General features: G+C 42.2%; 2 protein-coding genes across 2 annotated transcripts; both read left to right on the top strand.

Annotated features, from left to right (window-relative positions):
* The first annotated feature begins 6,767 nt into the window (after nt 1-6,767).
* LOC110165550 (mycbp associated protein) lies at nt 6,768-8,977 on the top strand. The gene is given in 3 exon segments (XM_020930750.2): nt 6,768-7,210; nt 7,212-8,174; nt 8,177-8,977. Coding segments are annotated over 3 exon segments (2,199 nt in total). The 5' UTR covers nt 6,768-6,775.
* Nucleotides 8,978-9,398: 421 nt separating this feature from the next.
* On the top strand, nt 9,399-11,503 carry LOC129408085 (MYCBP-associated protein-like). Its single transcript, XM_055150831.1, is given in 2 exon segments — nt 9,399-10,583; nt 10,585-11,503. Coding segments are annotated over 2 exon segments (1,878 nt in total). The 3' UTR covers nt 11,278-11,503.
* Nucleotides 11,504-14,264: the final 2,761 nt, after the last annotated feature.

Raw genomic sequence — 14,264 nt, 5'->3', positions numbered from 1 at the left:
AAAACGGCTTAACAGGCTCAACTCTCCACTGATCTGACCTATAAGTCAGCCTAGTGGTGTCATCAGCTTGCAGCATTAAGATAAATAATTTAAATTCAGTTAAATGCTGCATTGTGAAACTAAAACACAAACATCTTCATGGTAGAAGACCCACCATCAGAAAAGTTCTGTTCTGCACCTTTAAACTTAAATGTGTGGCATACAGACCACTCTGAAGGTGACAAAGTTGGAATCAAAAACATGTTTGTGGGTGAACTCTGTTGTCATAGCAATTAACTACTTCATATTCTAACTTTGGAAACGTAAAATCAAAATGGCGCCTTTAAACAGGAAATTTAAACCAAATAATAGAGCCGTACACTTCTGGAGACTAGTAAAACACTTCTATTATTTTGAAATACTTTCTTTACGGCTTTGCACCTTAAGGGGACAATTTTAGCTTTACGCCTCATTAAAGTCAGAAAGTACATTTTCACAAAAATGCACAGCCCTCCCAGCTCCTCACAACTGTAGCCGTATCATATTTTCTAATTACAACCAAACACTCCTCTCGGCACGTCGCTAATCAGCACGCTCGCTCGGCCGTTCAGCGGATCAGACACGTTAGCTAGGTAGGCTAACATCTTCCATCCTCTATCCACAGTGTTGGGGAGGTGACTTTTAAAATGTAATCCCCTACAGATTACAGATTACATACCCCAAAATGTAGTTTGTAACGGTAATCCATTAAATTACTTAAAGTGAGTAATGTAATCTGAATACTTTGGATTACTTGATTTGCTGTAGAGAAGCAAAGCTGTTTCATCTGCTAAAAGAAAATAAAAAGCTCAGACTTTACTGAATCAAAGTAAAAAATATTATTGATAGAAGAAGAGGAAACACAGTCCATGCAGCATGATTTAGTCCAGTTAAATCCTGGTTTAGACCTGGTTTAGACCTGGTTTAGTCCTGGTTTAGACCTGGTTTTAGTCTTGGTTTAGTCTTGGTTAGACCTGGTTTAGTCTTGGTTTAGACCCAGTTTAGACCCGGGTTAAGACCTGGTTTAGACCTGGTTTTAGACCTGGTTTAGACCTGGTTTTAGACCTGGTTTTAGACCTGGTTTAGACCTGGTTTGGACCTGGTTTAGTGTCCGGCAATGAGTGGAATTACTGGGGAAAAAAAAAAGGGATATAGCCCAAAATGTGAAAACAGGAAAATACCACCATTGTAATCCACTTATTTCAACAAAGTAACTGTAATCCAGTGACTCATAATTTATACTCTGATTACATAACTCCGGTACATGTAATCTGTTACTCCCCAACACTGTCTAACCATAGCATTTATTCCTAGCCTCCGTTGCCTTGGTGAGCTCCCCCCCGCCGGGTGCTCGAGCGCTCCACGCTAGCGGTTCACGGCCCTTTTTTTTGGAACGCCGCGGTTTCACGATGCGTTCGCCAGACCCCCTCCCGTCGCCGCGGAGTACAGATGGTTGCGTCGAAGGCCCGGTGGAAATGACACTAAATAAAATTCCCCGCAAATTCCCTCTCAGGACGTGACAAAAGAACGCAGGAGCACCTTACGCCACCTGTATCGTCTGGCGCCTCATGTCTCTCTCCCTCCAATTAAAAAGGCAACGGGAAAAAAATAAAAAGGGGGAAAAATCGTCAATGCTCAAGGGTTGTGGTTTTGCATAATAACATTAGCATAAAATGAGACCATCTGGTTTGCTAGCTTTAATTTTTTGACTGTGACTTTAATGTGCTAATGCTGCTAGCGCCTGATTTGTTGCGCTGACGATTTGCTGGTGGGCAGAGGAACTAAAGGTCTAGATTGCTGTTAAGTGCAAATTAGAAGGAGCTCGGGTTCATGGTGCAGTAACAGTTTTGGCAAAGAAGTGCTAATAAACCATTGGTCTGATTATAAAAATGCAAATGAGGTGTCAATATTGTTTTAAGAATGTGACCCAGAAAGCTAAGATAATTAAATGCTGGATTAGTCTTTTTTTTTTTTTTCGTATGGTAACACAATTTTGTTTAACTATAAAACGCAACAATGCTTATGGCAAGAAAGCCACAGATTCGATGTGTCTATGTAAAGTTTACTTGTTCTACCTGTGTATATTTTATTACATAGGCTACATTCACACTGCAGCCTGAAGTGACCCAAATCTGATTTTGTGGCCCCTGTGTGACCTGTATCTGATCTTTTAATGACAGTCTGAACGACACAGATCAGGTACATATCCGATCTTCTGACATGCGACTTCAGTCTGAACAGCCAAGGCGCATTCATCCGACCTACACATTATCACATGGTGGACTTGTATATGCCAAAGAGGTTGCTGTTGTGCAGTAACAAGAGCCTGTTGCAAGCCAATGCAGCCCAACACCGACACGTTTGCTCATGGAAATAGGCCGCCGAAGATGTGTTTCCTCCTGCAAGAGTGGCACAAGTAGTGCACAAACGTTCTTCTCGTCATACGAAAATTGTTAATGAACTGAAGGGAAACACATCGCTATCCCACCACTCTTGGCTACGTCTCCACATCCACACGTTCCTTTTAACGGACGTTGCTGCCACTGCCCCACAAAACACCACGGTCAAAAACCTCGTCCTTCTCCTTCTCAATCTCCTTAAAACAAGTTGTTCATGTTCTGGCTCCGGTACGAGAGGAACTTTAAAATCTCCAGGTGCTCGATGCTGCGGTGGATGTCGTCGTGTCTCCAGTGCACATAGTACTTACTTTTATATTACCATGTGGACTTACTCAAAAAATCAGAATATTATGTAATGGAGATAGCTAAGGCTGTCCACTGTGATTTATTTGGACAGTTCATCCAAACAAGACTCGGTAAATATTTCACTTTAGGTGTAATGAGTCCATGCAATATACAGGTTTGACTTTCTGAAATGAGTGACAAAATTATATATACATTTTAAACCATATTCACATTTTTGAGAAGTACTTGTATATCTTTGTAATCCCTCAGTTGTCTAGGTATATTCCATAATCTTCCACGGATGTGTACTAGTCTGTGATCTTACACTTCTGTCCTGTGAAAGTGACTTTAGTACCAATACCTGCTTAAATGTAGTTACAATTACAATTATCTAGTTACAATACTAGTTTTAGTATCGATTAGTATCAACCTTAGTATTCCTACATCAAAGGATAATAAAGTGTACCTGACATGGTGGGATTCTATCTTAACGAATTTGCGTCAAGATTGGGAATAGAGAAGTAGATATCTTATTAGATGTAAGGTGAATTTATATAACTACACTTTCATTCATTCATGCCTTAATAAAGCATGAACAAAGACTTAACAAATACCTAATATAGAATGAAAGAACTCGGTAAATGCTGATTCCTTAAGGTGCTATATTACGCTGTTTTCTGATCTGTTACAATGTTTCCTCATCACAAACATACCCAGCGTTTGGTTTTGTTTTGTTTCATTCACACATTTTTAAAGCTCACAAGTCAATTTTGTGTAATACAGGACCTTTAACATGCTCTAAATCACAGGTGTCAAACATGCGATCCGGCCCTCCAAGACCTTTAATCTGGCCCTCGGCTGATTTTCTACTAAAATATTTGAATTATATTTTCTATTAAAATCTTGTTAATTTTCTGTGGTGTTTATCACAGCAGCGTCTCCAGCGTCTCTGTACGTGGCCCCTCCCACCAGAGCAGCACAAATGAAGACTTGTCTCTTTCCAAACGCTCTTAAAGGACGATCGTTTTTGACTGTTGACCGTGACACCCTCATCAACAAAAATGTCCAACATGAGAAAAGTGGAGCCGAGTGCAGGATTTTCCAAGAAAAATTGACTTATTCCTATTTACATACAAGTTAATGTTCAAACTTTGTGTTGAAATTACATTTTTCTTAAAGTTTAAGGTTGTTCATCATATTATAATATTTTGTAAATGAAAGAGTTCATCAATTAAAAAAGATTTCTGTAATAGATTTGTGTTTCTCTGCACAAATATTTGAACTTATTGTTATTTTTGGGTTTATATGACATGACTTTTCTGATCCGGCCCCTTTGGGATCAAAGTAGGTTGGATACGGCCCCCAGACCAAAATGAGTTTGACACCCCTGCTCTAAATGTTTTGGGGTGATGGGATAAGCAGGAGCACCCAAAGGAGATCCACCCAGACAAGCTTATATTACCGGGTTTTAGTGTTTCTTCTGTTGTTTCTTCTTCTTATTTAATCCTAATAACACAGTGACCTTATTATTTATGCAAATGATATGTCAACACTGGCTCTGAACATGACCCTCGGGCAAGATAATGAGCTTTGGAATGTTCATCTTGGATATGGTGAAAGAAAATGTGATTATTTGAACCAGCGTTATTAAATTTGAGTTTTGCTTGAGGCTAAAACAAGCAATATTTTATTTTTTAACAATGAGTGTTTGAAGTAGCTACACTAAAAATGGTCTGACGTGGGGCGCTCGAATTGCAAACACAAATCTGACAACAATAAAGGCCAACACACGGAGTTATGGTACAGGCTTTCGATTATTTTGCGTCACTGTCCAACATTTTGAGAATTCACTTGATTGTAGTCTTGTTGAGAAGCGTCACGTGATGGTGCAGTGATATGTCTTGGAGGTTGATATACTTGTGTGACTTTAGGTACCCATAAATTGCAAATAAATAGATAAATAGGTAAAATACAACACATAAAATAACTAAGGCCACAGGTAAGTACGTAAAATAAGGACAGAGATGTGACTTAAAATGTATAATTAAAATGTATTAAACACTAAAAAGGAGGGCAAGTAGTTATTCTATAAAAAGGAGCCAGATGTAGGGTTACATTGATAAAAAGCCAAATTTCATAAAAGGTACTAAAATAAGGATAAAATTTCGCAGCCCCTGGGCGGAAGAACAAAATCTGTAACATTTATTTCTGTTTGTTGCAAATAAACCAAACAAGGCTGACTTGAGAGGGGGCATTCCACAGTGAGCGCATGAAGGAGCCCAGAGTCTGTTTCTTTGGGGTCATCAGGTGCAGGCGGATGGCGTCCAGGACCTTGGTGCTGTAGTCTCTCTGGGTGATGGCTGCGTGTTCAACATGGTTCTTCTCCTGACCTTTGCACAGGTCTTTGTACACGGCAGCGGCTACTTCTTTGTACCTGCTTGGCCTCACCACAACTGTCCACTCTGAAACCTGGTCCTCCAGCTGTGCCAGGAGGTCCTGGGAGAGATGCACTGAGAGAGGGTCAAATTTCTTCTGGAAGATCTTTGACACCACCTCAAATACCAGTGCGTTGCAGTCATCGCTGCTCCACAGTTTGGGCAGGGGGTCCAGCTTCTTTGATGAAGGGGCGCTGGGCACATCTGGAGTGGGCAGTGGAGCTTCAGCCACTATCTTTGAGGGCACCACCTTATCCTGAGGGGCCATAGAAGGCTGAAGGGGAATGGGTGCCATAACCTCTTGGTTACTGGGCTGAGGGAGCAGATGAACTTGTGTGCGGATCCTCCCCAGATCTCTCTGGACCGAATCTGTCAGGGAGGGCTGCTCTGTTTGCCCGTGCAGACAGTCAGAGACTTGTGACAGTACTGAGCTTACTGCCATCTGGACACTATTCCTGGACCATGAATGGCTTTGTCCTGAAGTAATGCTCTCAGTGAGGCTCTGACTCAAGTCACTGTACAGTTCCGGGGTTAAGCCTCGGAACAGTTCATGGAGCCTGTACTCAATGATGCACTCATGCAGAAGAGAAGCGATCAGCTCCGCCACTTCTTCTTCACCAGGGCAAGAACTGGGGCAACAGCACAGGATTCTCGTGTAGCACTTGTTGGCCACACTTTTCAGACAGGGGAAGCGGGTTAGAAAGATGCCGTCCTTCTCCTCAATAATGGGAGATCCTTCTGACTCTGCCTTGATGCGACGTAATTCATCGGTGATGGTGTTGACTACATCACCAGCGGTCTCTAGGCTGGGTCCTAGGTCCCTCAGGCTCCTCTCCTCCTCTCCGGTCAGCTCCATGGCCTCGGCCAAAAGGATCTCGTGTACTTTTGCAATGGGAGCTTGGATGCTGGGGCTGGAGGTGTCAGACAGTAACAAACTCCTATTACACCCTGCAGTGGAGTGGGGAGTGAGGCTTTTAGAGCAAGAGGCAACACTGGAGCTCTTCAGGGCCCCAGTGCGGCAACAGCTAAAGGGACACAGTCTGGATAAGAGGGGTCTTGCTTTGGGCAGCTCCTCTTCACTCTGTTCTCCATCAGAGAGGTTCTGCAGCGCAGGACCTTCATCAGACCTTGGACTGGGTACAGTCTGCTCCACCAGAGACTCCTCTGAGCTGGATCCAGCACTGTACGTGGTGGTAGTATGTCTATTATCCATTTATATAACATTGAATATGAATGTGTTATAATTATAATATGTATAAGGATAATAAAATTTAAATAATAAAAGTGTCAAAACTTGTATCTGGCTGAGTTGCTTGTCTGTGTTTGTTCTTGTGTCAAACGTTGGATGTTTCTCACACTTAGAATCTCCTGTTGGGGAAGTCAAAGCTTGATGTGAAATTTCAAAGGCAACTTTGGTTTCCACGGCAACAAGTTCTAGTTCTCAGTCACATAACCTTCACATGGTTTTATGACATCATCACACCATGTGAAGGTCCTTTGACCTTTCAAAGACAGAAAACCTATGGATCTATTAAAATAAGATAAAGCCCAATGTTTAGCTATGTAAGAAACCAATAACTTGAACCAGTTGAACCAGTTTTACCTAATGACTTTAGGAGCAGCGCTTGAGATGATAAAATGAAAAAGGTCAACACAAGTGAGCTGGGTGTTTCAGAGCTGATCAAAGCTGCTGACTCCAGGCAGGCCTCCAGAGAACCAGACTGGTTTATTTATGACAACCAAGGGATGATTTTGCCTCACAGCATTTTGGGTAGCCTGGAGGACTTCAGGATTTATGTGGAGGCCAAAGGAAAAACGAGGCTTTTGAAAAAAATACCAGATAATGACCATTTATATGAGGCTTTAAGAAAACATAAATTCAGTGCTGTAGAACATAAAAGTGAGGTCCCCCCAGGTGTCGAAGAAAATGCTTTGGAGCATTGGAACACACATATGAGGCTGCGGAGACGTCAACAAAGCAGTTTATCTGGTTCCTTGAGCAGGCCAGTTGAAAACCTCCTGATGAATCATGCTAATCGATTCAGAGAAACACAGGAAAAAAGAGAGATGCTAAAGTCAAGTCTTGCCACTCGTTCAGTCTGGATATGGTCACTGTGTAGGAAGTGAATTCTGGAGGCTTCCCCAGCATTATGGAGATGAAATGAGTGGCATAGCAGCTACTCTGACTAAGACAGAGAGAGGCATCCAGGAACCTAGCGCCCAAGTTGGCTTACCATGCAGCATACGTCAGGAATCAGGACTTAAGGATACAGCGTGCCATGCATCTCGGGCATGGGATCAGAGCATATATTTGAAAGAGCAATGCCAGAAGCTTGGGGAAATTGTACAAGAAGTGGATTTCAACAAGCCGAATATGGATAAACTGGAAGTGATTGGCTCCTCCAAGCCATTTAGTACTTTGCATTGTAGCAATGCATTACTGGAGGATCATAAAGAGAAAGAACCCAAAGACACCCATGAAGACCTGGTTCTACAAAATAATGATATGGAACCAGAGCCAAAAAAGTCAGCTATCCCTGCTTTAAGAATCTCTGGGCAACTTGCAAACTGGACTGGAAACTCTAACACTAATCAGGGTCTCATGAATGTTGCCCAAGTAGGGATCAATGCCACTCTCTTGTTTGAGGGCCCCACTGGTGAACTACAGCGGTCCCATCTGGATCTGCACAATGAGGGAACTACAGCCATCTTCTACAGTTGGCAGCAGCTCCCTCTGCCTCAGCACTTTCCTCACCTGTTGCCGTGCATAAAGAGACCACACTTCTACTTCAGCTCCAGCTCTGGTGTGATCCTCCCTGGTGATACAAAAAAAATAGACTTTATCTTCAAGTCTGACTCTCCTGGCATCCAGACAGAGCTCTGGCAGCTAAATACTCACCCTGTCCTACTACAAGGAGCCCCCATACATGTAACTCTGAGGGGCGTGGCTCTGTATCAGGACAAAACTGCAGACTACCGGCTGTACATTGAGAAAAGGCTGGAGAAGGTGGTGACCTTGAAAATATGTCAAGCAATAGTGTGTATGAGATGGTGCAGGGGATCCACTCACCAGATAGACCCAGTTCCCCTGCAGAGCTTCATCAAACTGAGGAGCAGGAGTTTCTTTATAAAAACCCTAAGATATGTTATAAAAACCAGCCAGTTGAGCAGCTAAAGAAATTGTGGCATCAAGTCAAACCAAAAAGCCATTGGGATTTGTCTGTAGGTACTTTACGACAGGCTCTGCTCTCTTTACCTGTTACAAAGACAGACGATGACTGCCTTAACCAAGATACAGGGCTGGCCCAGCTCAACTCTGTGCTTCTACAGCTCTCTGAACCTTCACCTAAAATGCATAGTGCAACAATAACAACTATAGGGCAGCTGCTGTGGAGGGATCCATTAGACACCCTGACTAGTGAAGCTGTGAGGCTCACACACCTCCTCCAACTCTCTGAGAAAGCTACATGGATGGATAAAATAGAAAATAAACAAGAAGACATCTCTTTGGACCATGACTTGAGTCCAAGTATAAGCGAAGAAAAGACTGATAAAAAAGGACGAACTTCTATAAAAGAGGAAAAGACAGTGACTCCAATCAAACAAAGTGAGGACAGAAAGAAAGGGAGAGAGAGTCGTACTGACCTGGGAAAGCCAAGAAAGAACAGACACAGTAAAGAGAGTGACTTACATCTGCAAGAGCAGGCCTCTGAAGGTCCTGCTTCTGACATCAACAGGATGGACATTTACACCAGGCTTCTTCACCAAAAGGTTTATGGACTGATTGAAAATCTCGTGGAGTCTCTTTGTGTGCTTACTGATGAAGAGGCTTCCCTCTGATACTGTCACAAGACTGGAGAAATATAAAATAATAAAAGTTGAAATTATAAAAAATAAATAAATAAATTTAAAAAAAAAAAAAAACTTTCAAAGACAACTTTGGTTTCCACGGCAACAAGTTCTAGTTCTCAGTCACATGACCTTCACATGGTTTTATGACATCATCACACCATGTGAAGGTCCTTTGACCTTTCAAAGACAACTTTGGTTTCCACGGCAACAAGTTCTAGTTCTCAGTCACATAACCTTCACATGGTTTTATGACATCATCACACCATGTGAAGGTCCTTTGACCTTTCAAAGACAGAAAACCTATGGATCTATTAAAATAAGATAAAGCCCAATGTTTAGCTATGTAAGAAACCAATAACTTGAACCAGTTTTACCTAATGACTTTAGGAGCAGCGCTTGAGATGATAAAATGAAAAAGGTCAACACAAGTGAGCTGGGTGTTTCAGAGCTGATCAAAGCTGCTGACTCCAGGCAGGCCTCCAGAGAACCAGACTGGTTTATTTATGACAACCAAGGGATGATTTTGCCTCACAGCATTTTGGGTAGCCTGGAGGACTTCAGGATTTATGTGGAGGCCAAAGGAAAAACGAGGCTTTTGAAAAAAATACCAGATAATGACCATTTATATGAGGCTTTAAGAAAACATAAATTCAGTGCTGTAGAACATAAAAGTGAGGTCCCCCCAGGTGTCGAAGAAAATGCTTTGGAGCATTGGAACACACATATGAGGCTGCGGAGACGTCAACAAAGCAGTTTATCTGGTTCCTTGAGCAGGCCAGTTGAAAACCTCCTGATGAATCATGCTAATCGATTCAGAGAAACACAGGAAAAAAGAGAGATGCTAAGTCAAGTCTTGCCACTCGTTCAGTCTGGATATGGTCACTGTGTAGGAAGTGAATTCTGGAGGCTTCCCCAGCATTATGGAGATGAAATGAGTGGCATAGCAGCTACTCTGACTAAGACAGAGAGAGGCATCCAGGAACCTAGCGCCCAAGTTGGCTTACCATGCAGCATACGTCAGGAATCAGGACTTAAGGATACAGCGTGCCATGCATCTCGGGCATGGGATCAGAGCATATATTTGAAAGAGCAATGCCAGAAGCTTGGGGAAATTGTACAAGTGGATTTCAACAAGCCGAATATGGATAAACTGGAAGTGATTGGCTCCTCCAAGCCATTTAGTACTTTGCATTGTAGCAATGCATTACTGGAGGATCATAAAGAGAAAGAACCCAAAGACACCCATGAAGACCTGGTTCTACAAAATAATGATATGGAACCAGAGCCAAAAAAGTCAGCTATCCCTGCTTTAAGAATCTCTGGGCAACTTGCAAACTGGACTGGAAACTCTAACACTAATCAGGGTCTCATGAATGTTGCCCAAGTAGGGATCAATGCCACTCTCTTGTTTGAGGGCCCCACTGGTGAACTACAGCGGTCCCATCTGGATCTGCACAATGAGGGAACTACAGCCATCTTCTACAGTTGGCAGCAGCTCCCTCTGCCTCAGCACTTTCCTCACCTGTTGCCGTGCATAAAGAGACCACACTTCTACTTCAGCTCCAGCTCTGGTGTGATCCTCCCTGGTGATACAAAAAAAAATAGACTTTATCTTCAAGTCTGACTCTCCTGGCATCCAGACAGAGCTCTGGCAGCTAAATACTCACCCTGTCCTACTACAAGGAGCCCCCATACATGTAACTCTGAGGGGCGTGGCTCTGTATCAGGACAAAACTGCAGACTACCGGCTGTACATTGAGAAAAGGCTGGAGAAGGTGGTGACCTTGAAAATATGTCAAGCAATAGTGTATGAGATGGTGCAGGGGATCCACTCACCAGATAGACCCAGTTCCCCTGCAGAGCTTCATCAAACTGAGGAGCAGGAGTTTCTTTATAAAAACCCTAAGATATGTTATAAAAACCAGCCAGTTGAGCAGCTAAAGAAATTGTGGCATCAAGTCAAACCAAAAAGCCATTGGGATTTGTCTGTAGGTACTTTACGACAGGCTCTGCTCTCTTTACCTGTTACAAAGACAGACGATGACTGCCTTAACCAAGATACAGGGCTGGCCCAGCTCAACTCTGTGCTTCTACAGCTCTCTGAACCTTCACCTAAAATGCATAGTGCAACAATAACAACTATAGGGCAGCTGCTGTGGAGGGATCCATTAGACACCCTGACTAGTGAAGCTGTGAGGCTCACACACCTCCTCCAACTCTCTGAGAAAGCTACATGGATGGATAAAATAGAAAATAAAAAGAAGACATCTCTTTGGACCATGACTTGAGTCCAAGTATAAGCGAAGAAAAGACTGATAAAAAAGGACGAACTTCTATAAAAGAGGAAAAGACAGTGACTCCAATCAAACAAAGTGAGGACAGAAAGAAAGGGAGAGAGAGTCGTACTGACCTGGGAAAGCCAAGAAAGAACAGACACAGTAAAGAGAGTGACTTACATCTGCAAGAGCAGGCCTCTGAAGGTCCTGCTTCTGACATCAACAGGATGGACATTTACACCAGGCTTCTTCACCAAAAGGTTTATGGACTGATTGAAAATCTTGTGGAGTCTCTTTGTGTGCTTACTGATGAAGAGGCTTCCCTCTGATACTGTCACAAGACTGGAGAAATATAAAATTATAAAAGTTGAAATTATAAAAAAATAAAAAATAAAAAAAAAAAACTTTCAAAGACAACTTTGGTTTCCACGGCAACAAGTTCTAGTTCTCAGTCACATAACCTTCACATGGTGTGATGATGTCATAACAAACAAAAACATTCTAAATTCCAGGATGGATGTTTGGAGACAAAAGTGAAATAGAACATAATGTAAGTTCATTGAGTGCATATACATGCACATCAGATTCCCGGTTATTAGTTATATCCTGGTTATGGCAGTATTCGGGATACTGCACTGTAAATAATTACCAGGATTTCACAATATTCAGCTGTAAAATTTCACACTAAATTGCTGTATTATCACTTTACATTATTTAACTTTAATGTTTACAGTATGACACTGTAATTTCAAAGTTGTTATGTTGGTGGTGTAGAAGAAAACGAAGGCTAGATGAATCTTCAATAACGTTTAATGCGGCAATCAGTTTTTCACATGGCTATATTACACTGGTATTAACTTTTCTATCTATCACTCAAGTTCCTCTCTTATATGTTACATCGCCCTCTACAGGTGAGGCGTATATCTCTGTAATATTACACTAACCACTATAGTAATCACCTTTACATATCTGTCAACACAACAGAAGTTTACTGTAAAAACAGTGCCATCACAGTAAACTACTGTATTATTTATTGTTTTAATTATTACTAGGATTTCACAGTATTTTATTGTATTTTTTCACCACAAAATACTGTATTAAAGGCCGTTACAGCGAAATTCACTTCACTCTGACTTTGAATGGAGGCGAAATTTGGCCTGACAGTCTAAAGGCAGGGTGAATTCTTTTTGTCTCATTAATATTCACAAATACACAGATTGTGACCTACAAATAGTCATTGGTTTGTGCATGTGTGCATTGACATCCACAAATGCAAATTTAATATTTGTAACTTGGAATTTGGGCTTTACAAATTGGTTTGTATTTGTACTTTTTCTTTTTTCTTTTTTTTTCATTTGCAAAAAATTATTTCAATTGTAAAACTGAAAATTCTGTTGTGATTCACATTTGTGGATTACCAGTTACTCAAATCCACTCATTTTGAGAAATCCACAAACTCAGACACTTACTTGACCAGCAGGTGTCAGCAGTTGGCACACGAAACATTTGACACTGCTGAAACGGAAGTGTCTCTTGCTAACTTAACGTCACTTAGGCTAGTATTTACCATTATCAAACGCCTCAACAGCTCAAAGCAATGACTATTTGTAGATCATCATCTGTGTATTTGTAAATATTAATGATACAAAATTAACCCCACAGTATCAAAAAAAAAAAAAAAAGTCTGACCATTAGGGCGGTCATAAGTGGAGTCAGTAGTGTGCAGTATTTTACAAGGAACTTGTTCCTGGTAAGACTCATGACCAGTTGAGGCTGTGGTCTTGGTCTTGGTGTGGTTTGGGGGCTGGACATCCTGAAGACCAGTTTTCGGATCGTCCCCAGAGCTTTCTGGACAGAGTCAGGCAGGGAGAGCAGCTGTGTTTGCCGGTGCGGTAAGACTTGGGTAGGTAAGGCGTTTACTGTCATCTGGACACAATTCCTGGACCATGACCGGATTTGTCCTGTAGCAATGCTGGTGGAGATGAAGTCACTGAGGCTCTGACTCAAGTCCCTGTGCCGTTTCAGGGTTAAGCCTCAAAAGAGTGCTTGGAAAGTGTCGTTATAGCAGAGGTAATGCAGAAAAGGAGTTAATTCATCGGTGATGGAGTTAACAATAGCAGTGGTGGTCTCAGGGGGTGCACTTGTGCTCTCCCCTCTGTCACCATGTTCCTGAAAGCATTCAGGGTCAGGTTGGAGAGAGTAGCAATCACCTCCAAGAACGTTTTGGCCAGGATCTCCCTGGACTCATGCTGTGGCAGGTCTGTTGCATGGTCCCAGTGGAAGACCACCAGGGGTGGCACCTGCTCTGTGGGGATTTGGGGGATCAAACCAAACATCCCACGCCTGCACTTTGAAAAGGCCATTCATGCATTTGTGACCTCGCGGCTTGACTACTGTAACTCTTTGTATGCTGGCATTGACCAGGCCCAGCTCTGACGCCTGCAGGGGGTCCAAAATGCAGCAGCTCACCTTTAACTGGACAGAAGCAGAGGGATCACATCTCTTGTATTCTTAAATCTCCCCAGGACCAGGCTGAGGACCAGAGACGATAGGGCCTTCTCTGTGGTCGGTCCACGACTGTGAACACTTTGCCATTGCACATTCGAACTGCACTGGAGCACTTTAAATCCTTGCTCAAAACACCCCTTTTATATAAATATATGTATATGTGTATATATATATATATATATATATATATATGTGTTGCCGTGTGTAACTAGGAATAACGGACCAGACACAGGCAGCTCCCAAAAGTAATAATGTGGGTAACTTTTATTTCCCGACTGTCCTCAGAAGAGAGCAGCATTCATTTTGGTTTGATTTGGCTTTTTTTGGAAGATGACTTAAATGGTTAACAACTGTCAGGATTCACAATATCTGGCTTTTTTTGTCTTCACCCCATATAACCTGCACAGTTCTGCAATTACCGCACTCTCGAAATTTCGGCCTTGGTCTGAATGCAAGCGCTCAGGCACACCGTATTTCATGAACCACTCTTT

This window comes from Boleophthalmus pectinirostris, unplaced genomic scaffold (genome assembly GCF_026225935.1).
Source record: "Boleophthalmus pectinirostris isolate CB_2022bp ecotype Guang Dong unplaced genomic scaffold, ASM2622593v1 HiC_scaffold_15, whole genome shotgun sequence".
NCBI lineage: Eukaryota > Metazoa > Chordata > Actinopteri > Gobiiformes > Gobiidae > Boleophthalmus > Boleophthalmus pectinirostris.
This window is presented reverse-complemented; position numbering and strand designations above follow the sequence as displayed.